We start from the raw sequence: 26308 nt of genomic DNA on the forward strand, positions 1-26308 counted from the left end.
CTCATCACTAAACCATCCAAACCCCCATCCCACTGAATCCAAATTAAGTCGCTTGCACTTGATCTTATAGTCCTTTGGGAGGAGACCTACTGCAGTTATGAATGAGCATGTTTTTGTATGACACTAGAACTCAACCCGGACTGTAGACTTCAGATTAATGGACTGTATATATCACTTCAGAAATGATCTGTATTATGTTTCGATGCCTAAACAGCATGCACAGATACTGTAAGTAACACAGCTGTTGAATCATTATTTTTGGATCATGGTCAAACCCACAAATTGTTCTAAAAATAAAAATGTCATCATCAGACTGTGAGCCACAACATCTGAGCTCTAACCACTGGCTTTGACCCCATTTGTGCGCAGAGACTCAGATACTGTAGGGCTGCCCCCAGCTGCAGACACAAACCTGTACTCAACTAAATTATTTCGTCCGCTGCCAATGATGAATAGACCATATTACTTTTTTTTTATTTGTAAATCTCTGCAGAGCAATATCCGTGCCTATTTTAAAACTCTACCAAACACATTTCCATTTAATCTTAACTTTGTATCTTATACATTTCCTCTTGTGAACTACATTTATCATAGTTGTCATTGTTTGTAGCTTGTGTTTGTAATTTGATTTGTAAACTTGTTGTCAGATAAGAATAATGCCATATATGTTTCAGGCAATGGTTTCAGATAGTGACTATACGCTTAATCCATAAAACTGGTAAGAGCATCAGATTCATCATGAATCATAATTTTCTTTTTTTGACTACATGTTCATCTCACAGCCGCCAGTTTTTTCTCTTAATACTTTGCAATCTTGTTTTTTAAGTGTGAGAAATAATAAATGTTATAAATTGTAAATACATGTTAAATAGGTGTTAGGGAAATAAATTGTTCAGGGTTTAATATACAACTAAATTCTCTCAGCAAACTTGAATTCAGGAGATCTGCCTACTAATATTACAATAAAACATGTATTTATATTGTTTGTTGAGACTGCTGTCTCAACCCTGCTCCACAAACAGACTTAAGACTCTTTTGTCCCTCTGGCCATCAGACTGTACGACAGCTCTCATGGCAGGAGGCACACTAGACAGTAGACAGTGGACAAATCTGCCAGTCTTTGCACGACTTCCTGGACTCTCTGTCATTGTCATTTCTGACTACCTCTGCTACATGCGGTGACTGTGACTTTTCATTCATCTGTTTACAGCCATTTGTAGTTCTATCTCATATTTTTGTAAAGCATTTCTATTTCTATTTTCTATATAGTTTTCTACTTGTATAGATGTTTAGCACATGTTGACTTCTTAACACAGTTATATATTTATTTTATATGCAAATGTTTAATTCCTCTGTACATATTCAAATCCTATGCAAATGTTTAATTTCTCTGCAAATGTTTAATTTAGCTAGAAATGTTTGATTTCTCTGTTCATATTTGAATTTAGATCTATGTCATGTTAATTTTAATGTATGGAAACTGTGTTAAAGGTTAATTCTAGCACATGTTTAATGTATGTTTGCTATCTATCTATCTATCTATCTATCTATCTATCTATCTATCCATCCATCCATCTATTATCTGTCCGTTCATCTATCTATCTATCTATCTATCTATCTATCTATCTATCTATCTATCTATCTATCTATCTATCTATCTATCTATCTATCTATTATCTGTCCATCTATCTATCTATCTATCTATCTATCTATCTATCTATCCATCCATCCATCTATCCATCTATCTATCTATCTAGTCTCCTGTGTGCAGTACCTCTCCTCGCCTGAAGGGGGCAGCACTCCTCCGGGTGGCGCCTTCCTGATCTACACACAAACACCCCTCACTTCCGGGCTGGAGTTTTCAAACAGCAGCTAGCCAGCTAGCCGTTAAACGTTTTTTTTGCTCAGGGAACTACGGCAAACTTTGCTGAGTTTGGGGTGAGATTAGTTTGTTTTAATCATCTCATTTCTTCGTTTATATACCCCTGCTTGTTTGTGCGTGTGTGTTTTTTTCCGGTGACTTAAATATAAACACGTCGCTCGGTTGTTGTTGGTAGGAAAGCGGCATCAGAGCTAGGCTAGCATGCTAACAGCCTCCGCTGGCTTTGTCTCGTACCGGCTGAGTTCACAAACACTCTCTGTAACTAACCAGGTGAAAACCCGCGATAACTTTAAAGGTCTTTTTCTTCTTCTTCTTTGTAGCTGGCGGGCTAGCCTGTTGTTAAAACCAAGCAGCGATGTCAGCGAGCTCCAAGCGGCGGAGAGCCACCTCACCCTGCAGCAGCGTGAGCGGAGGCGGAGACCTCGACGAGACCTGCTCCTCCACCCCTGGAAGCGGCAGGAAGCGGAGACGGATCTCCAATGTCCCTCCTGTAGACACGGTGAGTGCACCGAAGCGATGCTGCCGTGTAATGAATGTGCTTTAGATATCAGGAATATTAGATTAGATATACTTTATTCATCCCAGCACGGGGGAATTTACTTGTTACAGCAGCAGAGGAAAGTGTAGCATACACTACAGAATTAGAAAAAAAGTAGAGAAGGCAAAAAACAAAACAATAAACAGACAGAAATATCTATAACCTACACAATAAACACGAAAAACAACCAACCTTCAAAAACAGACAAGTACTGAAGATAAAAGTGGCATGATGTATAAAAAGAGTATTGTAATGTAAAGTGACCACAGTGTAAGAGAATATTCAAGTCAAGTCAACTTTATTATAATAATAATAATAATACATTTTATTTCATAGGTGCCTTTCTGTCACCCAAGGACACCGTATAATAAATGAGAGTTGACAGCAAATAACAGAAACAAACAAAAAAGAACCATAATAATATAACAAATTACAAGAATACAACAAGAATACAACATTCAAAACAGGTTACTGTGTGTATATATATTAAAGGTATATAAAAGATCGAATTTACAGTTAACTAATGTGCAACAACTTCAAAAAGTGTTTATATTATTATTTTATTTGTGTCAAATTACAGAAGGGGGTGAAGATGATGGTGTGTATGCCATATGTACAGGACATACAGGGAATTCAAATGGTGTTTGCCTCATATCCCCTGGTGCAAACAGAAATATACATGAAATATAAAGTAAATATATACAAGTTTTCAAAGATATGGCAAATCTAAAAGATATAAAGATATAAACAGTATAAATATGGCAATATCAACAACTGACTGTACATAGTGCAGTTTGGGTTTGTAAAAGAGTTTTTAAAGTTTGTAAAGTGCCATGTGAATGTGAATAACATTACTTGTCACCATCAGATTGCTGTATGCCATGAGCTGTTCAATGCTGTCAGGGACCACAAGGACGAACAAGGGAGGCAACTTTGTGAATTTTTCCTAAGGGTACCAAAGAGAAGGTATTGTAACATACATGACATTTACATGACTGAGTCTTGACAGTCCTGCTGTGCAGCTCATTCAGACCTTTAGGAGGTTGCAGCGATGTCTGATCTTTCTTTTGTTCCTTTTTTCAGGAATCAGCCTGATTACTATGAAGTGGTGTCCCAGCCAATTGACATGACAAAAATTCAGTATAAACTGAAGTCAGAAGATTACACTGACGTGGAGCAGTTCACTGCAGATTTCCAGCTCATGTTCAACAATGCCAAATCGTTCTACAAGGTAAGGAGAAAACATACCGGTGCAGTAGTCCTGTCATTGTAGTTAAGCTTAAAGTTTTGATCTCCATGTTTCTTTGCCATGTTCAACAATTCAGAGTGACAGCGAGGAGTATCAAGCCGCATGCAGGTTGTGGGGGGTATATTTGCAAACGAGGACTGAGTTTGTGCAACCTGGGGACGGAGATGAGGATGATGAAGACGGTGATGACATGATGGATAATCCAGGAATGTCGACTGAAGATGAGGTAAGTTAATTTCCCCATTTAAAGCTTGCCTGCTCATATGACTCACTTATACATGTGTAACGTCTTTAAAAAAATCTTTTTTTCTGAATTAAGCATATTTTCAGTATTTTTAAATGGTGAAAGTGGTTCTGTATTGACTTGATTGGTGTGACTTTCAAGGATATTTGTCTTTGTTGTAATAAATAGCAAGCATCATCATGCTACAGGGGAACTAACTTATGCAAATGTTGCTTTTAGACCCCTACTGGCAGTTTGAAAGAGGTGTTGGAGCAACTCTTGGAGGCTGTTGTGTCACACACTGATCCCTCAGGGCGTCTGGTCAGCGAACTGTTCCAGAAACTGCCTTCCAAAGTGGTAAGTCGTTGGAGAGTGTTTGGCTTTCAGATGGCGCCCGTGTAATCTTTGCACGTTCTTGACGTTTACATGCTTTTCCGTCTTTCCTAGCATTACCCAGACTACTATGCCATCATAAAGGAGCCAATAGATCTGAGAACGATTGCTCAAAGAATACAGGTATTTAATTCACGTGCAGACCAGTTGTTCTTCTTAAAATTCCAAGATTTCATAACTTTGTGGTGTGTTAGTACAATCAGCACTATCTTGTGTTATTTGCATAGATTGCATACTATAAGAGTGTCAGTGCTATGGCTAAGGACGTGGACCTGATGGCCAAAAATGCCAAAACATACAATGAACCAGGATCTCAGGTTTTCAAGGTAACCTCTTTTTCTTGATTTTATTTTATTTATTTTTTATATATAAAATGTAACATCCCAAATATTAACGATTTATTCTCCTGTTGTCTAGGATGCTAACACCATAAAGAAAGTCTTCATTCAGCGGAAGACTGAACTTGAACACGGTGAACCCACTAAATCGAGTCTTCGCATTAGGTATTTAACAACAACTCCTTTGGCTTTTGGTGCATTATTTTTGCCTCAAATAAAAATCAACAAATTACTCCCTGACAGAAAACAGTTTCTTTCAAAATCCACATGGTGTATGTCTTGTGTCTTTTCTGTTACTATTTAGAAATCGCAGGTCTGGCCAAGGGGATCGACTCTCTGGCGTCAGCGTAGCTCTTCAGTATGGCTCAGAGAGCGAGGATGACCCCGTGCTCTCTGGTAAGTATCGGCGCTTTAGGCAGCAGAGAAATTTACCATGTGTCTATGTTTCGGGGGGGGTAAAATAACCATTTATTTAAATGCTTGCAGGCTCTGTGTGCTATGACGAAGGAGAATCAGAGGCTGAGAGTCAGAGTTCCAGTATGGAAATGAGCAACCCCATCTTCCAGCTGTACGAGGCTGTACGGGGTGCCAGGAACAACCAGGGCCAGGTCTTCTCTGAGCCTTTCCAGCACCTGCCGTCCCGCAGGGAATATCCAGACTATTATCAGCAGATAAAACAGCCCATCTCTCTGCAGCAGATCAGGTAAGCGATTATCAATCTGTAGATTTGTTTGTATCACTGATTGAGAGGAAGAATGACAGATTGATAAAACGTTAATGATATGTTTTACTGGTTGAACATTTTAATTACACATGGTATGGTATATTCACCTTTTTGCCATCAAATGGCAGTTTCAAAGGGAAGTTCAAGCCCTTGACAATCTGTTTATTTTCAAGGGCAAAGATGAAGAACGGCGAGTATGAAAGCGTAGAACAGATGGACACCGACCTCAGTCTGATGTGTGAGAATGCAAAGCGCTACAACATGCCTAACTCAAGTATTTACAAACGGGCCTTTAGGCTTCAGCAGATCATGCAGGTAAGGACATCTGCTTCTTTTATTTCTGGTCACGCTGCAGGATGTTTTCATGCTAGTTAGGCCAAAAATGAGAGAAATTAGCTGCAATTTGAAACAGACCATGAAGCATCTTGGGGAAAAAAATAACCCAATGAGTCTAATTGTCGACTGAGGTATCCATCTGTCTGTTTTCATACAGGCGAAAAAGAGGGAACTTATGAGGAGAGAAGACGAGGATGGAGACAGCATTCTGTCAACTGATGCAGGGAGCATCAAGAAGAAAAGGTATACCTGTATTTCTTGAATTTTACTGTCTATCATTGCTATTTCTCTAGAATCTGTAGTTTGCTTCAGTAGTTTGCTACTCCCGAAGCATTGTTTGGTGTGTCAGTTTGCCATCCAAACTCACCCATATTCTATTCTGATTCTTTTTAAGCCACAAGAAAAATGTCAAAAAGAACCGAATGAAAGCGCTCTACGCTGCAGTGACTGAGGCGAGAGAGGCAGGCACCAGTCGCCGTCTTTGTGACCTGTTTATGGTCAAACCATCCAAGAAAGACTACCCGGACTATTATAAGGTGATCCTCGAACCGGTGGACCTGAAGACCATTGAGCACAATGTACGCAACGAACGCTACGCCACAGAGGAAGCTCTGATGGAAGACATGAGGCTGATGTTCCGTAACGCCCGGCATTACAATGAGGAGGGATCTCAGGTAAACAGCGAATGAAGGTTTCAAACATGCAACATTGATCTTCATGTCAAACCAGTCATGCGCTTTATTTTTCAATTTCCTCTGGGGTTAATGTAGGTGTATAATGATGCTGATATTCTGGAGAAGATACTGAAGGACAAGCGCAAAGAGTTGGGCCCTTCACCTGAAGAAGAAGAAATGGGATCTCCAAAACTGAAACTAAGTAAGTTTAAAAATATTTGTGTTTTTTTTAAGCAGCTTTCAGCCTCCCAGTTTTTTATCCAGTAAAATGGCAAGAAGTGATCGCAATCTGAATTCTGGTTTATTAAATAAAGCGCTTTCATGTTGCTGTTGATCCGACTTTTTCTTGGCCTTTTTAATTTTGGTTTTACGATTCTGTGTAATCTTTTTATTTCTAAGTGTAATGTTGGTTTGTTTTTTAATCCAGGAAAGAGCGGCGTTTCTCCAAAGAAGTCTAAATACCTCACCCCTCTGCAGCAGAGGTTAAACGAGCTGTACGATGCTGTGCGAAACTTTACTGATCGCCGAGGTCGACGTCTAAGCACAATCTTCCTCCGCCTGCCATCTCGGGCTGAGTTGCCCGACTACTATGCTACTATCAAGAGACCCATCGATATGGAGCGCCTGCGAAGCCATATGGCGGCCGGCCGCTATCAAGACGTCGAAGCCCTGGTGGAAGATTTTGCTCTCATGTTCAACAATGCCTGCATGTACAATGAACCCGAGTCTCTGATCTATCGGGATGCTCTCGTGTTGCACCGCGTGCTGTTGGAAACACGCAAGCAGCAGGAGGGAGGCGAGGACTCAGGGGCTCCTGCTGTGGGACCTCTGGTACGAGAGCTGATCAGAAACCTGTTTGTGTCCGTGCTGGGCCACCAGGATGAAGAGGGCCGTTGCTACAGTGACTCACTGGCTGAGATTCCCGCTATAGATCCGGCCGCTCCTGAGAAACCACCACTCAACTTCGATATCATCAGGATGAACGTGGACCGTGGACGCTACCGGAGGCTGGACGTCTTCCAGGAACACATGTTCGAAGTGCTAGAGAAAGCAAGGAGACTACATAGGTATGGTACATTATTTTGAAAAGGCTATCAGTGAAAATAAACGGTTTGCTCTGTTTATTCAGTCAGATAATTTATCCTGAACCTTGACTTTGTTTTCAAACATAATTAGGATAATATGATGTGTTGTTACTCATGTCCAGTTGCTTGTTTAGCATTTAATTTTAGAGGCATTTAGTGTAAAATATTTTTGTTGCACAATAATTAAATTTTTAGTACACTGTTTAGGGTTTAACACCAATTTCATTCTTACAGTCCAACACGCTTCTTCTGCTAAAAGGTGTAATATTCTCTATACTGTGTTTCACTGGTTCTGAAACTGCGGTACGCAACTTCCCTCTAGTGGTATGTGGAGGAATCCTTGAAATATTTTTTTAGAAATTCAAAAAATTATTTAGAAACACATTATGGTGTCCAGAATTTCAGTAGGAATTAGTAGACTGTAATTTAAAATAGGTTTTCCATTTCCTGTAATTTATTGTCTCAATAACAGCCTGCTAAATAGTCACATTCATCCAGGTAGCGTATGTATACATACAGGATTAGTTATGAGCTAAAATGTGATGGCAAGATAGTAAGCGGATGTAAAATGAATGGTTTAAAAACAACCTGCAGTCGTGGCTCAAAACTGGAAGTATTACACAGTGTGGATCAGAATAAACTAGCTCTGGTTCTTGAAACTGTCTGTGCTGCTGTATTTTAACATCTGTCTTAATGGTGGTACTCAGAGCGCCAATAACTTTGATAAACACTGGCCTATTTAATGCTTTCTGAGTGTGGAACCACTTTACAGAAACCAAAACAGCTTTGTTCAAAAGTGTTTACACAATGTTTTTTTCTGCTTTTCCAGGACTGACTCTGAGATATTTGAGGATTCAGTGGAACTGCAACAGTTTTTCATTAAGATCAGGGACGAGCTGTGCAAGAATGGAGAGATTCTGCTGTCGGTGTCACTCAACTACACTTTAAAACACCTGCACAGTGACGTGGACCAGGAAAAGAGGGAGAAAATTCCCAAAGAGATCGAGGAGGACAAACAAAAGACAGAGGAAGAGGACGAGGGAGACAAAGGTGTGTGTGAACTTGTGGCGTAATACACAGTACATGCGAAAATGTTGATGTGGCATGGATTTAAAAATCATTATATATTTCTCACTCGAAGAAGATGAGAAAGCCAAGGACGTGCCAGGAGGGGTGTGGCAGCCAGAGTCGGAGAAAGAGCGCAGGTATAGTCAAGACTGCAGCTTTGAAAACAGCACCTACCACGTGGGAGAGTTTGTCTACGTGGAGCCATCAGAGCCGAAGCTGAAGCCACACATCGTCTGCATTGAGCGCCTGTGGGAGGATGAAGCAGGTAACATGCTCATCATGTTTTTGGAACATCAAAAAAAGTCATTATTATTTTGTGGTATACATATAGTATACTATGGTCATATGGCACACCACAGTCAAAATGAATAGGCTGAATTAATATAATAAATATGATAGAATCAATTATGATATATCACAGAACCTTAAACTACTTGTACATAATAATTTGTTAATAATAACACTTTATAAATGGTCATTATTCACTAATATTGTGCTTGTGTGTGAAGGTGACAAGTGGCTCTATGGCTGCTGGTTCTACAGACCAAGTGAAACCTTCCACCTGGCAACTCGCAAGTTTCTGGAAAAGGAGGTCTTCAAGAGCGACTACTCAAACAAAGTGCCCATCAGTAAAGTTCTGGGCAAATGTGTGGTCATGTTTGTAAAGGTAAGACCCTCTACAGAAACTGAGCCACAGATCGAATATAGTCTTATTTCAACCAAAATTTGGATCGGTTCATCTTAATTTTTGCTGGTTTCTGTAGGATTATTTCAAAATGCAGCCCGAGGGTTACCGAGCCGAGGACGTGTACGTCTGCGAATCTCGATATGCTGCCAGAAAGAAGTCGTTCAACAAGATCAAGATATGGGACGTGCCCTTGAGCTCTGTGAAATCTGTCCCTCGGGAGGTGCCGCTGCCTGTTGTTCGTGTTGCTTCCATGTTTGCCAAGCCTGACCAGGACAAACCGACAATTTCATATTCAGGCAGTGGCGGTTTTGTGGACAAGGTGAGGCGATACTGTGTTTTCTAGAGTTTTAACATAATTTTTTTTCCCCCTATCTAAAAATAACAATAAAATTATGTCTGTGACATGAAGAATTTGTTCTGAATAAGCCCTTATAGATAAGCTGAGCTGCCAAACATCCTGTGTTTGACTTTGAGTTTTACTTTTATGGGAGCTGGGTCATTGTAGAAGCAAAGGACACAACAAAGTCAAAATTATAGGTACAGATAATGGGGTGACATCAGACTTTGGCCTGATCCCAAAAGGCCTACAGAATGAGGACACTGGCCTTCTAGTCAAATTCAGTGGGAAGGATGAGGCTGGAGTCTAGATAAAAAAAAGTATATTGTCGCCAAGCAAAGCCTCGACTACAGGGGATTAATTAGCTCACGGGGTGATAGCAGGCATGTCTTAACAAGGATCAGCCGGGTAGCAGAGGAGTAGTTAGTTCCAATATGAAAGTTTGTTTGTCACAATATAAACAAACACCTGAGTCCTTTGTGTGTGCAAATTTATCCATTTAGGAGAGAGAGGATGTCCCCATGGAGATGAGCGGAGCTGAGCCCGGCTGTTATCACTATGAACAGTTGTGCTACAACAACATTTGGTTTAAAGTGGGAGACTGTGTTTACATCCAGTCACATGGTCTGTCAAAGCCCCGGGTTGCCAGGTGGGTGAATGTATATTTGACTCTGTAGTGTAAGAAACACTCATATTTGAATGAAGTCATTTAGTTAACCATTTTTATTAACTGTTAGTAACATGTCTCCCTTGACTGGGCTGCAGGATAGAGAAGCTGTGGGTGCAGAATGGGATTGCTTTCTTCTTTGGACCCATCTTCATTCATCCTGAGGAAACAGAGCATGAACCCACAAAGATGTTCTACAAGAGAGAAGTGTTTCTGAGCCATCTGGAGGAGACCTTGCCCATGACCTGTGTCATAGGTACCGCTTGGATAACTTCCCATAATTTATGTTAAATGAATAGTTCCAACGTTGTTCCTCCGAGTTAGACATCAACAGTGTTTTTATTCTTCTTGTCTGCTCTCTAGGCAAATGCATGGTGTCTTCCTTTAAGGACTACCTATCATGCAGACCTACCGAGGTAGCTGAAGAGGATGTCCTGCTGTGCGAGAGTCGCTACATTGACACAGAGAAGCAGATGAAAAAGTTCAAGGGTCTAAAACGTTTCTCGTACTCTTCCAAAGTAGTGGAGGATGAGATTTTCTATTTCAGGTTGGTCAGTCCAGCAGAGCACAGAATCTGATACAAAAACGATACAATCTCTCGCTCAGTCTGAATTCTTTGTCGGTATCTTCTGCAGAAAATTGATAGTGCCACAGAAGGAGGCATCACCCTTTTTGGACAAGAAGATAAATGAGCTTGAGGTTAAACTGGCAGATATGGAGGATGCAGATGATGATATGGAAGATATGGATGATGAGGAGGCTCCAGCGACACCTTCTATGCCCCAGATGCAAACCCCACTTGCAAGCGATATGGACAATATGCCATACACACCTCAGGTATCCACAAACCTCCAGAGACCATAAGCTGTTTGCTGTTGATATTACAACACACAACTTGTTTGTTTTTTAACTTGGGTTTCGTTTTTTTAAGTCCACTCCCAAGGTGAAGGGCTTATCAAAGAAGGAAGGGGCCAAGAGGAAGATGAACATGAGTGGCTATATCTTGTTCAGCAGTGAAATGCGAGCGGTCATCAAAGCTCGACACCCCGACTTCTCCTTTGGGGAGCTGAGTCGACTCGTGGGCACCGAGTGGAGGAACCTCGAGGCTCCCAAGAAAGCGGAGTATGAAGGTGAGACAAAGAAATCCGTGGATTCAAGTCCACGTAAATTTTCTAACGTGAACTGAAGTAAAAGCTGAGATGATTTGCTTGTTTTCAGAACGTGCAGCGAAAATAGTGGAGCAGCAAGATCGCGAGAGGCCACCTCAGAAGCAAGCATCCCCTAGAGCAGGTACCCCCGTAGGGTCACTTATGGGGGTGGTGCCTTCGCCTAGCACTATGGGAATGATAAACCAGACCATGTCACCTGTGTCAGGTAACCCCTCTCAGAGGCAGCACGAGTGTTTGACAACAAGGCAGCAGGAAAATCAGGCTGGACTGTTTTTAAAAAATCGTAATCCTTTAACATATTTATCTTGTAACTACATTCTTCTTTTGCTGCTGTTTCACATTGTTTTATGTTTATAGTATTTTTTTTATTATCATCAGCTCCATATCTGAAATTGCATGACATTGACTGCATGATTAACTTTCATGAATAACTTTTTATTATTTTTCATTTAATGCTTGTTTTGCCTGCTAACATTCTCAGACCATGTGTATTGTCTGCCCCTTTCACACTGAACCTTAACATCACCAGGTAGCAGTGTTTTTTTGTTATACATACATTTATTTGTAAATAAGTCTCCTCTTGTTTTGCATGATCCTTTATGATGGAACAGATTGTTGATAAAAAGAGAGTTAGGGTGGGGAAGCAAACTACAGAAGACGGCCATTCTGTATTTCTATACCAAAATTTAAAAAACACATCACAGTTTGATATACAGTGGTCCCTCGTTTATCGCGGGGGATACGTTCTGAAAATAACCCGCAATAAACGAAATCCGTGAAGTGAGTTTTACAATTATTATACATGTTTTAAGGCCGTAAAACCCCTAACCACACACTTTTATACACCTTTTTACACGCATTTTGTACAGTACTCCCTTAGTTAATCAGGACGCAGAACACATGTGCGGTTCTCCCTTAGCCAATTTAGGACGCAGAACACAATGCGCATTCATACTGTACAGTACACTGTAAAAAAAAAAAAAAGCATGCAAAATTACACTAAAAAAAATCCGCGAAACAGCGAGTCCGCGAAAAGTGAACCGCGATATAGCGAGGGACAACTGTATATGGTTATCCTGGTTGCTATGTAAAACCATAAATATGTAAGAAAACTGTAGTATTGTGCAACCTTTACTCCGGGATATTGCGTCCTCTGTCTCCACTAGACTTAGACATTGGCAGATGTCTAACTAGTTCATAGGAAATTGACTTGGACACAGACAGGTGCATGTGTGAAAGGGAACACTGTGCAGTAGTAGTGCATGTTATTTTCTAGTCGGCTGCATGTCACTTATGCATGGATGTTGTTGTCCTCTCCTCGCCCTCTTTTCCCCCAAGGCATGATGGGAGCTTACGGCCCACCTTACATGCCCATGCAGGGCCCTCATGAGGGTTTGTTGAGTGTGGCCCCAATGTCACCTCACACTGCAGGGGGGCCCCACCTGCTTCCTCACCATTTCCAGCAAGGTATGCCTGGGTACCCTGGCATGCTTCATCAGGGTAAGGGCCACTGTCCTAGCCACACCTGCTCAGTCACATCCAGTCGTGTCTCTCCTGCCGGAGGGGTTTACCTGGTCCACACAGGCTGCACAGCCTGATGTACTCGCTGAGCAGCCATAGCTCTCTGGTCTCCAACAGTCTCTCTCAAAGTGTACTCGCATACTACACCTCATCCATATACACATTCACAGATATAATGCATGTGAAAACGGATAACTAACATTCGACTGATATTTTAAAAACTAACATTTCCATGAAACATTGCTGTAGATCTTAACGTAAAAGCCAAACAGGATGAATTTTTACTACAGTTACTACATGCTCAGAAACAAACTGTTGTCATTTGATAGGTATGATGGGTGCTGGGATGAATGGCATGGCAGGAAGTCCTGGATCAGGAAACTTTATGCAACAGGTGAGCCCTATTTCAGAAAATACTCCCGACTGCGTTTTGTATATGAACTATTGATTATAATATAATGATTCCTGTATGATTTATTGTTACTGGTATCCTCCATCAGTCATGTATTTCACTGATTAAGTGTTGAATTCACACACTCCACAATCCAGTAAGACTAACTGTCTTTTTCGATTGTAGCCTGGGATGTTCAGCCCAGGACCACACGCTCCTCCACCCTATCCGGGACAGGGCCAGCCCTCACACCTGCAGCCCACCACTCCCATGTTTGTGGCTCCACCACCAAAGACCCAGCGGGTGCTCCACTCAGAGGCATACCTGAAGTACATCGAGGGCTTAAATTCAGAGTCTAGTACCATCAGCAAGTGGGACCAAACGCTCAGAGGTAGTGTCTTTTCATTTGGTCACAATTTAGATTTGAATTTGTTCATCACACATTTCATAATTTAATGTCGTACTTTTCTTTTTTATTAGTTATTAAAATGCAAATTTGACCATATAGCCCGTTGCTGATGTAGAAATGTGATTACATATATCAAAAACAGTACAGGAGAGAATTAGATACGTTAAAGCATAAATATGAAACTTTTTTTTTTTTACCTACTTTTTTATTTCACATGAAATGACAAACACACATAACAGGAGACGCCATTACAATTTCAGTTCTACCATATACTCATGCCTTCATAATCTATCTTCAAATATTTCTTACTCCTTCTTAAAAGGAGGGAACATGAGCAACACGTAGCAATGAGTACACACATTTACTGACAACTGTGCTGCATTAAGTGTAAAAATACAACTAAAGTAGAGAAGAAAGAAGAAGAATTTTTTTTTTAAAAAAGGTGACTAAAGTTCTGACATTGTATTACTGGTAACTTTCTTTGATCAAACCTGAGCAGAAGTCAAGTTCCCATCTATGACATTATCTGGGACTAAACCTAATATATACAATGCTGGATCTAAAGTAAAGTCAATACCCAAAATATGTTTTATTTCCTTTTTGGATATTCTTCCAAAAATCTAAAATCTTTGGGCAATCCCAAAATATGAGTAAAGTCCCCCACCAGTCCACAACCCCTCCAACACCTCTCTGAAGTATTACTGTACTTTGAGATGAACATTTTTAATATAAACTGTGATTATCATAGCATATTGATCAGCTCAAGTGCCTCCTCTTGTTTTTGTGTGCTTTTATCCTCATCCTGCTCATAAAGGTGACATTATTTACCCTGTTTTTTTTCTTTTTTCTTTTCTTCCAATAACAGCTCAAAGGCGCGACGCTCACCTGACCAAAGAACAGGAGAGCCGGCTGCCAGCTCACTGGCTGAAGAGCAAAGGAGCCCACACCACCATGGCTGACGCACTGTGGCGCCTGCGCGACCTGATGCTGAGAGACTCTCTTAACATCTGTCAGGCGCACAACCTGTAACCTGTGACCTGTGACCGGACACTAAAACCACTATAACCAGCTCACTCACTGCTCTTATCCTCAAAAGTCACGGGAGTTTAGGAAAGATTATAGACCCATAGAAGCAATATTTTATAGTGAATCCCGATCAGTTTTTTATATTTATTAGCTAACATAATGAGCTTGATAGTTATTTGTGTGTGTGTGTGTGCGTGTGTGTGCATTTTTTTACAGACCGGATTAATTATGCTGCAAAACCATGTTTTTTTGTCTTATTGAACCTTCCAAAATAAAACTCAGACTATCCTGTTTGTGTTTGTATTTTATTTGTCCTCCAACAAGCATTACCCTGTTTTACTTATGATATTAGTAATAATAATAATAAGAAATGCGTGATGAATGTTTTTTATTTTATTATTTATTATTGTGATTATTTTGGAAGTGCTTCCTGTCTGGCGACGTCACTTCCTGTGTCGGGGCTCTTCATAGGGCCATTCTCTTTAGTGTTTGCCCTGTTCTCCAAATGTCCATCTCCTCTCCGCCCGTATTTTGACATAAAAACAACACAGCCCGAGCCTTGAAACTGGCCGTTCACAAAAGCAGACGACAGTAAATCAACGTGTACTATGGACTGAGCTAAAAAAAAACCCGAGCCAAAGCAACGACGAGGTGAGGTTTGTTTTATGCACCGACGTATCGCTGCTCGGCGCTTTGGGAGCTAAAGCTAAAGCAGATTTCACCGGCTGGATGAACTCGTATGCATCGTTTAAATTCACGAGTTAAAGCGTGTTAGTGTCAGGAGCTGCTGGTAACCAGGTGGATGTCCTGCAGACATCATTGTGTACTCATTTACGTGTCCAGCTTTTCTTTTTTTTTTAAACAGAGGTCCCATTATGTCCATCTTTGCTAGTGTTAGCTAACGTCTTGTCTGTCTACCCTGATTTAAATTTATTATAAGTCCAACTCTGATGTTGTCCTCCTTCACACAGAGGCTCAGATCATTCAAAAACAATATAAAAGCCCAGTGATGTGAGAGACGAGCTCCCCAGCGTTTGAATCTTATCAACATGCTGGTTATAATTTTGTGTTAAAATAGTTTTGTTGTACAGTAAAAGTGTCCAACAACACCCAGACTGTGGCAGACCCACATCCTAACCCTGACACCTTTAAATAAGAACAACATCTTCAAGTGTTTGTTTCTTTTTTGTTGTTTTTTGACAGCCTGGTCTGTTTAGCAGAGGCCAGACATCTGGTTACATTGTGTGGTTGTCATGAAATACTGTTTACATTGTTGGGATCCTACACAAATGACCTGTAGTGTGAAATGTTGATGGTGTGAGTGCAAATGTGTAAATGACACTTCGCTGTTAAAGTCACAGTGAAGCGTCTCTGTAGTGCACACACATTCATTTTATTGTAATGTTTATAATACGCACCCTGCTGCTTTTTTTCTCTTCTTCTTCTTCTTCGTACAGTCAGTCTGTATATGTAACTGTGGCTTTCTCCTAAAACATTGTGTCATTTCATAGTTGTGGCTCAGAATACCTTAAAGCGCTTGTCAGATTGTATTAAAACATTGTATTACATTCATATGTTCCTGTGTTTTAGTTCAGTGATGTACGTAATGATTTTAAAATATGCAAAATGTATCTGTTTCAAGGTTGAATGTTGAATATGAGCGTGCAAAAGCCTCCCATGAAGCCCAGAATTGGACACTATAATGTGGTTCTCTATATCTGTCAAACCTGTGATATTTTTAATTACATAATTTTCTTAGTTGCGTATCTTCTTTCTCTTGTTTCCAGGCAGAGCATACATTCAGACCTCCCCAACAAGCAGTTCCTCCTACTTTGGCATTCACCATTGCTGTGCTACAAAGTTTCCTGCCTTGACCTCAGCCTACGATTGACTTAAGCTACACCAACGAGGATGTCCCAGATCCAGTTTCAGTGTCCGGCTAGCCCCATGCCTGCTGCCTCTGCCCCACTGCAGCTCGGGCAGCCACAGCCTGGCTACAGCATCCCTTGTCCCTCGGGCACCCTGCCCTCGGAGAGTGCCAGTCAGCCCATCAGGAGCTCCTCTCTCCCCGCGGGCTCAGCCACTCCCTACAATACCACCCCAGGTTCGACTGATTTATTTTTAAATAAGTTTTCATTACTTAAATTACTTTTTGTGCACAGTAAAGAACTACTACAATGCGTACAATCCACAATATCTGCACAGAGCCAGAGGGTTTCTGGAGCACGTCCTCCCAGGCGAGCACGCTCCCAGTGGCATCGTGTCATGGTGAATTTGGCAGAACTCGATCCCTCTGCAAATATCACATATTTGCTAACACTACATATTAGATTAGACTCACTTTTGTATTTCGCACCGTCGATGGAGCTATGTCTGTATGTCACAGTTCAGGTCAGTGGTATTCTTGTCAAGGAAAGCTGCACCGTGAGTGATAAACGATACTGCATTTGGAATATTTTGCTCCGAATTTACCGTCAGACTTTTAGGACTAGGTGTCTGTTTTTAATCTCAGTTATGTTTTTGTCACAGTATCTAACATGGCAAACCCTAAAGAGAAGACCCCCATGTGTTTGGTGAATGAGTTAGCCCGTTTCAACAAGATCCAACCTGAGTATAAGCTGCTTTGTGAGCAAGGACCAGCTCACTCCAAGGTACGATCCAATCAATCACGTCGTTTTTATCTAAGATACTTTGTTGTCGACGAATAATGTATTTCCTGTGTCTCCTGCCTCTGTCAGATTTTCTCAGTTAGACTCACACTGGGAGATCAGCACTGGGAAGCAGAGGGGACCAGCATCAAGAAAGCCCAGCATTCGGCTGCTGCATCTGCCCTCGCTGAGACAACACTTCCCAAGCCCACCATGAGGACCCCCCGTAACAGCCCAGGTGGGTTCGTCCCACTGGCTCTGTCTCACTCTCTCTTATAGCTTGTTAACACTTTGAAGAAGAGTCCGCTCATCTATATTTTTTGTCTTTCTTTGTGTTGGCCTTGCAGCCGATGGCATGACACATAGCATGGAGTTAAATGCACTATGCATGAAGCTTGGTAAAAAACCTATGTATAAACCAGTCGAGCCCTACCCGGGGATGAGACCACCAAACTTCAACTACAATGTTCGGGCTCCAGGACCTTACCAGCGCTCTATGCAACAGTAAGTACATTAGAAAACAGAACATTCTTCCATTTTGTCTTAATTTTGAATGATTTCATCAAGTCTGTCTTTAAAGATGGTTAAAAAAACAGCTGCATTGACCTTTTCATGTGTCCAGGTACTACTACCCTTTTCCTCCAGTGGGACCAATGTTATACCACATGGAGCTTTCCATCGGAGGCCAGCAGTTTATTGGTAAGGGACGCACACGGCAGTTAGCCAAACACGACGCTGCTGCCAAGGCCCTGAAAGTGCTGCACAAGGAGCCAATATTGCAACAGTTGCCAGTGGTGAGAAAAGATGTCCACACAAAAAAGCCTTTGTGCAATTTTATTCAGACTTATTGCTGCTCTTTTTTTCTTTTTTTTTAATAAACATTCTGCTCTTGACAGATGAACGGGGAGCCAGAGGAGGAGAACCTCAACAAATCAGAAATCAGCCAAGTGTTTGAAATTGCACTTAAACGCAACTTACCTGTCAACTTTGAGGTGATTTGTACATTCCCCTTTTTGTAAATGTTATGTTATCAGTTCAGTGACGTGTAGACAGGACGTTTGACTTGCCCCAGTTTCTTGTCTAGTTTAATAATAGTCAGGTGAAGTCATGTTTATTAATATACAGTAGTAGGTTTAAAAACAACCCGGGTTGACTTAAGTGCTCTACAAATTAAAGCTGAACAAACAGTAGCGTGAAAGGCACAAGAGCAACAATAAATTGCAACGATAATACAAGGCAGTATCAAAATATGTGCACAAATGTAAACTACTGAAAATAAAACTAAGTTTAAAAAAAAGATTGTAAAATACTAAAACGGCAACATTGAGGCTCTAAGAGGAATAAAACATGATCGCTCCCTCGCGTCATAATTTGTCACTATTTTCCAGGTTTTAAAGGAAGAAGGCCCTCCCCACATGAAGAGTTTTGTAGTGTGCGTTACAGTCGGGGAGTTCACTGGAGAGGGTGAAGGAAAGAGTAAAAAGATTGCCAAGAAGCTGGCAGCAGCAGCAGTGCTGGGGGAGTTGAAGAGGCTACCCCACATACCCAGTGTGGAAAAGACGCTGCCACGCATCAAAAAGAAAACCAAATCCATCATCAAGGTAATGTAACCAGTCAAATGTTTCAGTGCAGACCTAAAGTCTCGCTTAAAGCGACGACTAACCTGTCACACCAACAGCTGCAGACCAGCCCAGAATACGGTCAGGGAATGAACCCCATCAGCCGCCTGGCTCAGATCCAGCAGGCCAAAAAGGAGAAAGAGCCAGAGTACAGCATGGTGACAGAGAGAGGTCTACCTCGGCGCAGGGAGTTTGTCATGCAGGTGAGTCGACAGCACCTGAAGCATACGATACTCTCTGCCTTTGCTTGTCAACTGCTCAACTATTTGTTTTTGTGCCGCATGTTTTCTGGTACAGGTGACAGTGTGCGGCCAGTCTGCAGAGGGAATGGGACCTAGTAAGAAGGTGGCCAAGAGGAACGCAGCGGAGAAAATGCTTGAGCTCTTGGGATATAAAGTGCCTCAACCTCAGCCCCCTAAACCGGCACTCAAAACTGATGAAAAGGTACTCTAATCAAGCAAGTCTTGTTTTTATTTTAGTGTGAAACCATCATTCCCTCATGTACGTATTTTGTTTTTGTAATATTTAGACCCCGGTGAAAAAGCCTGGTGATGGGCGCAAAGTGACCTTCTTTGAACCTGGCTCTGTAGAAGATGCGGCTTTGGGTGAGTGTCAGTAGATCTACAAGACTCATGTGGCAGTGGTCAGATTGTAAAGTGCCTTTAACAAGCGTGCGTTTTCCTTCCAAGGTTCCAAGGAGGAGGACTTCCGCCTGCCTTACCTGAGCCACCAGCAGCTGCCTGCAGGCATCCTGCCCATGGTCCCAGAGGTGGCTCAAGCTGTCGGGGCCTGCCAAGGATCCCAGGCCAAGGACTACAGTCGACCTATGCCCAACCCAGGCAAGGCCACTATCACTGCCATGATTGCCAACGAGCTGCTTTATGCAGGGACATCCCTAACTGCTGAGACTATCCTAAAAAACAAAAATAACATGAACCAACTGCCCCACGGACCCCTCACCAGGCCTTCAGAGCAGCTCAGCTACCTTGCATCTGTGCAAGGCCTGCAGGTAACTGTAACACATGTTGGTCATGGCCATTAGTGTGCATTTAATTTAGATGGTAAAAAAAATGAACTGAAATATTTTTGTTTGCTTTCAGGTGGAATACAAAGATTTTCCCAAAAACAATAAGAATGAGTTTGTGTCACTGATTAACTGCTCCTCCCAGCCACCGCTCATCAGTCATGGGATTGGGAAAGATGTAGAATCCTGTCATGATATGGTGAGTTGATTTTTAAACAATTGGAACAAATTGTTGCAAACAAGTCAACTATCCGTATAAGTCCTTGCATGCAAAGTTGAAATATATTTAACTTGGTGACGAGGTGTTTAATGAAATCGAAAAATGTCAGCATACACAGATGAATCTCTGAATAAATGGGGAACTCAAAATGGAGAAGTCAGTCAGGAAACTTCTTTTTACAGTGAATTGCAGGAGAATGGTCACTAAATCTAAAATGAACAACCTAAAACCATTGGTGATAATACATTTTTCAAAATGCCAGCCTATACAGAATTTAAAAAATCTGTAAGATGTGCTAAAGACTTGTTTGTTCCACAGTCTGGCAGCTAAAACACTAAAAGCACAATCCCTCTTTGACAAAGGGTCCCATCATGGTTTGTTGAGCGTGAAAATGATGTGAATCCTAAGTTATGATGAAAACCCAGATCTTAGATCGACGTTCAACACAGCACTGTCCAAGAAGTATCATCAAAACACCAAATATCTTTTTGAAGATTGAACCCTTGTAGGATCGCTGCCAAAGAGAACTGAAGCTGGTGGTTACTAAGACAACGTTGCTTTTTTCCTTTTTCAACAATCTGTATGAATTATCAGTCATATTAATATCTAAACAAAGCCATATGCGTGTGAAATGTGACGTCCTGACACACTTTTATACATATTTCTTTTGAAAGAATACTTGCTACCAAGACAACAAGGTTTATCTTTCAGCCTAACCTGAACTGTTGTCTCCTCCTCTACAGGCTGCACTGAATATACTGAAGTTACTTTCTGAATTGGACCAGCAGCTAAATGAAAGGACAGGAAATGGACCAGTCTCTCGGTAAGCTTTGACAAACACCGTCTCTCCGTTTATGTATAGCCGTGTTCACAATAAGCCTTTCATTCTATTAATAATCAAATTGGCCATAATAATAGCGCCTTGTGTAAACACTTCAATCATTGACGTGAATCATTAAATGGCTTTTGTTGTCGCTGTCACTTACCGTTGCTCTTCGTGCGCTGCGTGTTTTTCAGAGAAATCATTTTCATTTGAATTAATTTTGGCATATGAACAGAAGGCCTACCTTTTTATTTTTTATTACTGGTTGTAGCATACACTGGTTGAACTGTTGTTTGAGTATGAAGAACACAGCAGTGAGCGAACAGACTTTTAACTTTTCTGCACACATGTAAATACTTGAAGGAACACTGGTTCAGCCATCAGAGACCTGACACTGTATGTGATTTTATTTTTCACAGGTGTGGCAAGCAGGAAATCGAAGGTGACTTGCACCTCAAACAGGCTAACTCAAGCACATTGGCACAGACCCTGGATGGCACTGTTTAGACGATCAGGTTCGGTTGTCTGTAAAAGCACTAGAGAAAACTCAGACACTGTGTTCTTAGTCAGTTTTAGAAGGCTACAGGAAGCTCTGGCCACTGTACACTCTAAACCATCACTGTTCATACTCATTGATCCAAAATGTCCACAGTTAAACAAGATTGATGGGAAAATATAAGTTTCTTTCTCTTGATTTTGTTCAACTGTCCACATTATTTATTTTGTTGCGTTGTAGAAAAAAGTAGCTGCATCCTAGTCGATAAGTTTGGGGGTTTACTTGGTGGAAAGAATTGACTAACTGTGAACTGTGTTTTGTTTTGTCTCGAACTTGTTTCCTTTCTGTGAGATCTTCTAACTCTCGTTTTTAAATCTTTTTTTATGTTTTATCCCCCGCTGAGGTAGTTCATTAAACTAGATCTTGTAAAGGTTTGGACCTCATCTTTGTCTAGGATGCAGCTAACGAACCTCTGTTGATTTTCCTAGAGTGCTTTATATCAACAACCAGTGTTATCGACATTACCATGTAGGGCTGGGAAGAATTTCTGACTAAATGTAGCGTGTGATGTAATGTGACGTTGTGTCTGCTGTGTGTGGCAGGGATGTTTCCTTGTTGCGTCAATTTTCCCCGAAACGCCTTTTCCCCTCTCTTATGTCATCATCCCTTCTCTCTCTGCTCCCCATGGTAATTAAACTTCTGTGCTATTGTGCACAAAACAAAGACTTCTGTTATTTCGTCTTTTTCAATACCAAACATAACAGCACGTTCATTTCCGAGAGATGCATGAGTAGATCAGAAGCTGCAAATGAAACTTCTGCACGCGGTCTAACTAATAATACATTTATTTGCGATGTTTCATGCTGGACCTTCATCAGAAAGTGAGAAACTTACTAATAGGAACTGGCTGGAACTGGCAACCAATCACAATCCCCACGTACAATAGTCGGGCATAAATATAAAATATGATTGTCTCCAATAATGTACATGGAGTTAGAAAAGATAAACCCTCTGTAAAGTAACAATCAAATGTAGCAAAGTTCTTATATTAAATGTATAGTTTGCTATAAAATCCAAAGGCTAAATTTTAGTATGAAGTTTAGCCTTCATGCATTGTGTAGTAATGTACATGTAGTATATAACATAAATGTTGTCTTTTCTTGTGCCCAAACAGTGATTATGTATTACCATGTTACTGATGTCTTTTCAGATTAGCCACACTTGCAAATGGAGAACGTGCAAGTAAATCCAAAATAAGCCTTTTTATAAAAAAATCATGTTTCTTAAAGAATCCATGTTATTTATTAAGTTTGAATGTGGATTTCAGTTCAGAAACCGTTCTTAATACCGAACCGTACTTGGTGCTCATTACATCAGACTGTGTGTTCAGACCAGTGGTTTTCAGTCATTTTATTTTATGTAAACATAATACAGCGCAATATTCAGGTACATTATTAAGTTACTTACAGTAATATTAAAGACACTCCCATTCCCCTTTTGGTCAGTCCAGTATTTGATCATTGTTACATATTTAGTCTTTTTAAAGGTTTATGGTAAAAAAAAAAAGAAAGGGACTTTAAACTTGATCTGATCATTACTGAAATGTTGTTTAGATGCAGATGATCACTTGGCTGAGTCATCATATAGTGCACACTTCTGAATGATCAGTTTCAAAATCCAAAGTCCTCTTTAGATTTGGCCTCTTGATGATTGGATCCTGGCTTGGTCTACACAAGCAGAAGGTATTTTTTTTCCTTTTTACCGATATGAAAAACTATTTAAATGACATTTGATTTTAAGTTTTTTGTTGTTGTTGTTGTCTCGACTGTGCCTGGGTATGATTATTCAACCTTAACAGAGCTGTTGGAAACTTGTTTCTTGTTGTCAATGAAGGGGTACATGCACTTGTCTGACCCCATGAAGCGATATGCAACCACATTGGATTCCCATGGCAACAATCTGAAAGAGAATATGTGCAGCAGAGCTTAAAATACTGTAAGATGCAGCTCTCAATTTGTGTAATTTAGTTATATAAATCAGGTATAAATAAAGTATTTGCTTGTTCCTCATGGTACTTTAATGTAGGAATATAGTGGAAGATAATAAGACTATGCCCCATTGTTACTCCCTTGTTCCTCATGTTCTTGTTTTTCTTCCACTGTCTACATTTTAGCACCAGTAGGAACCAGTATTTATACCAGCATGAAGTATTTCATACAGTGAAATTGCATGGAAAATTAGAGGCTGACTCATTTAGTGTTACCAAAATGATTTATGGACTTTAGTTAATATGAAAAGGAGGTTTTATACTTACGCTCTGGAGAGGAAAGCCAGGTAGGTGAGGCGAGGGATGCACACCAATGGTTGGTTTATCAGGATGGCGTTCATGGCCTGCTCCACGCAGTACTGGGGCTCCAGAGGGGGCAGGAGCAGTTCCACTTCCTCCCTATCAGTGGCACCAAAGTACAAATGGGCTGTCACTTGTGTGTTGGTTTGCCTCGTTTTGGCTACAAACCCACATGTGCAGCCACTCTATGACAGAACACAAGGCACATTCCTGTGCTGCATCTTTGTTTAGAGCATGAACAGAATACTCCGGTTTGATATATTTCAGCTTTTAAATATATCAAACTGCTAAACAGGTTATGTTCAAATTAGGAGCAGTTGTTTTACCTTAGATTCTAAATCACTCAAACAGTATGTGAGTATTTTGCAGACATACCGTATCTTGCAGCCTTCAAACATGCCTGTGTCCACGATATAGGGGCACACAAGGGTAGTCTTTACTCCTTCAACCTCATCAGCAATCAGCTCGTGGGCCAGAGACTCATGAAAACCCACTGCAGCAAACTTACTGGCACAGTAATCCTGTCTCAAAACAAAAATCAAAACTTGTTAACTTTGTCTCTGCAAGTATTGAATATTTACAAAAATCTATCGTGGTCAGTGTTCAGACTGCTGTTTTTGTGATATTGCGTTTGTTACTTAATTTTCCTGACTGGCTGTGTGAAAGACTTGAGACAATAAAGCTGTCATATCTTAGTGTTGCATTGATGTTTCTCGCTCCCCTTGCTTCACCTCGACACAAGCTGTGCTGAAGAGGCCAAGGACGCTGGCGATGGTCACAATGTGTCCATGATTCTGGGCCTTCATCTGAGGCAGGAAGGCCTTCACTGTCTGAGGGACACACACATACAGAGCGATGCAGGTTAATATGAAACAACAACAACTGTGGAGTGTTCATATGACTTGAAGTGACTTAAATGATCAATGTGAAGGAAGCTTATATCGCACGAGCAGCTTCATGTTAAGAGGATTGATGTGGGAATCCCTCAGTCCATAAAGCTATTAACGTGATACATTTTACATGTCATGTGTCACCCTATGTACAATAGGCTACTCTGTATGGCAGCTGATGCTGTAAAGATTATACATGTGTGAAATACCAACTCAGTAAATCATTTCTAGCTCACAATTGTGTGTTAGGATGTTGTAGATTTCTCTTGTTCACAAACCTTTTTCCACTTTGACAACTGATTGCAGTTTTAAAGCTTTTTTCACTTTTTTTTGGACAAGATATTTACTAATATTGGCACAAATGATTAAATATTTCTGTTCACATTACATGAATTTATATTCTGGATTAGCAAATCAATATGACAGTACTTCGCTGTCCCAAAACACACACAGATATGAGTCTGTGATATACGGACATGTAGGTAGTAAAAAAGGATAACTGAACTTCCTGCATGGTCTTCAACATGTTTCATATTGACTAAAGAGTTCTCACCCAGAAGTGAGCATGGCAGTTGACTTTCATGGTCCTCTCCATCAGCAAATCAGGACAGTCCAACATACGCGCCCCAGCCACCACTCCAGCATTGTTCACCAGAATCGTAATGTCCCGGCCCAGGTCCTTTCGTACAAGGTCTGCTTTGCGATACACATCCTCCCTGTTGGTCACGTCCACCGTGTACGTGTACGCCTTACCTCCATTTTCATGCACCAGCTTGGCTGTCTCGTCATTGCAGCTGCTGTTGATGTCCCACAGCACAACTTCTGCCCCATGCTTGGTGAATTCCTGAGCAAAGAGACGACCCAGGCCACCACCTGCTCCGGTGATCAGCACCAGCTCACCATCAATGGGCTTGGTGCGGGGGCGCAGGACGATCCTCACAGAATTGCGTAGGATGAAGTAAATCACATCCAGCAGCATCATCTGGAGGTCCATTAGAAAAATCATGATGATCTATTTTTACTATTGACGGTCTTGAGTGCAAAAACAAATATCTCAGTGAGCCTACAAGTGATCACCCACACCTTCACACCAGTTACCTGTGAAGGTGTGTTTCCTACTGACTAACTAAGTGTAAGATTGTGTGAGTGCAAAGGATGCAGACAGCCAAGCTGGTGTTTCCCTCTCCCTGTGGCCATCAGCCTCCATCCACGGTTTATTTAAACACTCTCCTCCCAGATTAGAGGAAATTCCTTGAGCTCCTAATGAAACAACTTTTGTTGCAAGATGTGAAAGTATGTATTTTTAGCAACACAAAGGAAAATAACGTGCCAGAAGGCATTACACCAAGTTAAAGAGCCTTTAAGTTTCAGGGTCATTGTAAAGAACACAGCTTGCACATGCTGTACATGTGATATGCACAGATGCACATGTAACATGGGTTTATCTCTAAAGCTTTTAAGGACAGACAGAAGCAGAAAATTGAGAGGAATAATAATGCACATGCTTATAATTACCACCATGA

The 26308-nt window shown here is 41.0% G+C and overlaps 3 protein-coding genes across 8 annotated transcripts; 2 read left to right on the forward strand and 1 right to left on the reverse strand.

Moving 5' to 3' along the window:
* Positions 1 to 1813: 1813 nt before the first annotated feature.
* Positions 1814 to 15010, forward strand: pbrm1l (polybromo 1, like). 6 transcript variants are annotated; one of them, XM_019262329.2, is made up of 30 exons: positions 1814 to 1938; positions 2203 to 2381; positions 3289 to 3386; positions 3504 to 3651; positions 3746 to 3895; positions 4133 to 4249; positions 4340 to 4408; positions 4513 to 4611; positions 4703 to 4788; positions 4928 to 5019; positions 5110 to 5326; positions 5521 to 5662; positions 5841 to 5926; positions 6078 to 6357; positions 6454 to 6559; positions 6785 to 7424; positions 8272 to 8492; positions 8584 to 8775; positions 9020 to 9177; positions 9275 to 9517; positions 10039 to 10184; positions 10301 to 10458; positions 10566 to 10749; positions 10838 to 11039; positions 11134 to 11332; positions 11421 to 11576; positions 12710 to 12871; positions 13222 to 13286; positions 13470 to 13674; positions 14558 to 15010. In XM_019262329.2, the coding sequence occupies exons 2-30, from the start codon at positions 2238 to 2240 to the stop codon at positions 14719 to 14721; spliced, it is 4929 nt and encodes a 1642-aa protein (XP_019117874.2). In that variant the 5' UTR covers positions 1814 to 1938; positions 2203 to 2237; the 3' UTR covers positions 14722 to 15010. The 6 variants fall into 6 exon arrangements, with proteins under 6 accessions (XP_019117874.2, XP_027135668.1, XP_019117984.2 ...); XM_027279867.1 differs by having other exon boundaries at positions 12710 to 12838; XM_019262439.2 differs by having other exon boundaries at positions 11421 to 11492.
* A 155-nt stretch (positions 15011 to 15165) lies between these two features.
* Positions 15166 to 22273, forward strand: stau1 (staufen double-stranded RNA binding protein 1). Its single transcript, XM_010732805.3, has 15 exons — positions 15166 to 15369; positions 16506 to 16822; positions 17248 to 17369; positions 17457 to 17604; positions 17714 to 17870; positions 17989 to 18160; positions 18263 to 18358; positions 18755 to 18967; positions 19045 to 19188; positions 19283 to 19429; positions 19515 to 19590; positions 19675 to 19994; positions 20086 to 20208; positions 20973 to 21052; positions 21472 to 22273. Exons 2-15 carry the CDS (start codon positions 16630 to 16632, stop codon positions 21557 to 21559), a joined length of 2079 nt encoding a protein of 692 aa, XP_010731107.2. The 5' UTR covers positions 15166 to 15369; positions 16506 to 16629; the 3' UTR covers positions 21560 to 22273.
* Positions 22274 to 22494: 221 nt separating this feature from the next.
* Positions 22495 to 25913, reverse strand: rdh20 (retinol dehydrogenase 20). The gene is made up of 5 exons (XM_019262715.2): positions 25339 to 25913; positions 24627 to 24725; positions 24271 to 24416; positions 23863 to 23994; positions 22495 to 23507 (listed from the first exon to the last, which is right to left on the reverse strand). Exons 1-5 carry the CDS (start codon positions 25789 to 25791, stop codon positions 23390 to 23392), a joined length of 948 nt encoding a protein of 315 aa, XP_019118260.2. The 5' UTR covers positions 25792 to 25913; the 3' UTR covers positions 22495 to 23389.
* Positions 25914 to 26308: the final 395 nt, after the last annotated feature.

Source organism: Larimichthys crocea, chromosome VI, assembly GCF_000972845.2.
Source record: "Larimichthys crocea isolate SSNF chromosome VI, L_crocea_2.0, whole genome shotgun sequence".
In the NCBI taxonomy this organism is placed as follows: domain Eukaryota; kingdom Metazoa; phylum Chordata; class Actinopteri; family Sciaenidae; genus Larimichthys; species Larimichthys crocea.

What these genes read in the sequence shown, in the direction of transcription:
- pbrm1l (XM_019262329.2), top strand. Translation starts at nt 2,238, where the DNA reads ATGTCAGCGAGCTCCAAGCGGCGGAGAGCCACCTCACCCTGCAGCAGC. An exon ending in TCAAAGCCCCGGGTTGCCAG is followed by an intron (nt 10,185 to 10,300) that starts GTGGGTGAATGT and finishes ACTGGGCTGCAG; the next exon opens with GATAGAGAAGCTGTGGGTGC. An exon ending in GATGAGATTTTCTATTTCAG is followed by an intron (nt 10,750 to 10,837) that starts GTTGGTCAGTCC and finishes TATCTTCTGCAG; the next exon opens with AAAATTGATAGTGCCACAGA.
- stau1 (XM_010732805.3), top strand. Translation starts at nt 16,630, where the DNA reads ATGTCCCAGATCCAGTTTCAGTGTCCGGCTAGCCCCATGCCTGCTGCC. An exon ending in CACTCAAAACTGATGAAAAG is followed by an intron (nt 19,430 to 19,514) that starts GTACTCTAATCA and finishes TGTAATATTTAG; the next exon opens with ACCCCGGTGAAAAAGCCTGG. An exon ending in TAGAATCCTGTCATGATATG is followed by an intron (nt 20,209 to 20,972) that starts GTGAGTTGATTT and finishes CCTCCTCTACAG; the next exon opens with GCTGCACTGAATATACTGAA.
- rdh20 (XM_019262715.2), bottom strand. Translation starts at nt 25,791, where the DNA reads ATGATTTTTCTAATGGACCTCCAGATGATGCTGCTGGATGTGATTTAC. An exon ending in ACTGCCATGCTCACTTCTGG is followed by an intron (nt 24,726 to 25,338) that starts GTGAGAACTCTT and finishes TGTGTCCCTCAG; the next exon opens with ACAGTGAAGGCCTTCCTGCC. An exon ending in CTGGCTTTCCTCTCCAGAGC is followed by an intron (nt 23,508 to 23,862) that starts GTAAGTATAAAA and finishes ATTCTCTTTCAG; the next exon opens with ATTGTTGCCATGGGAATCCA.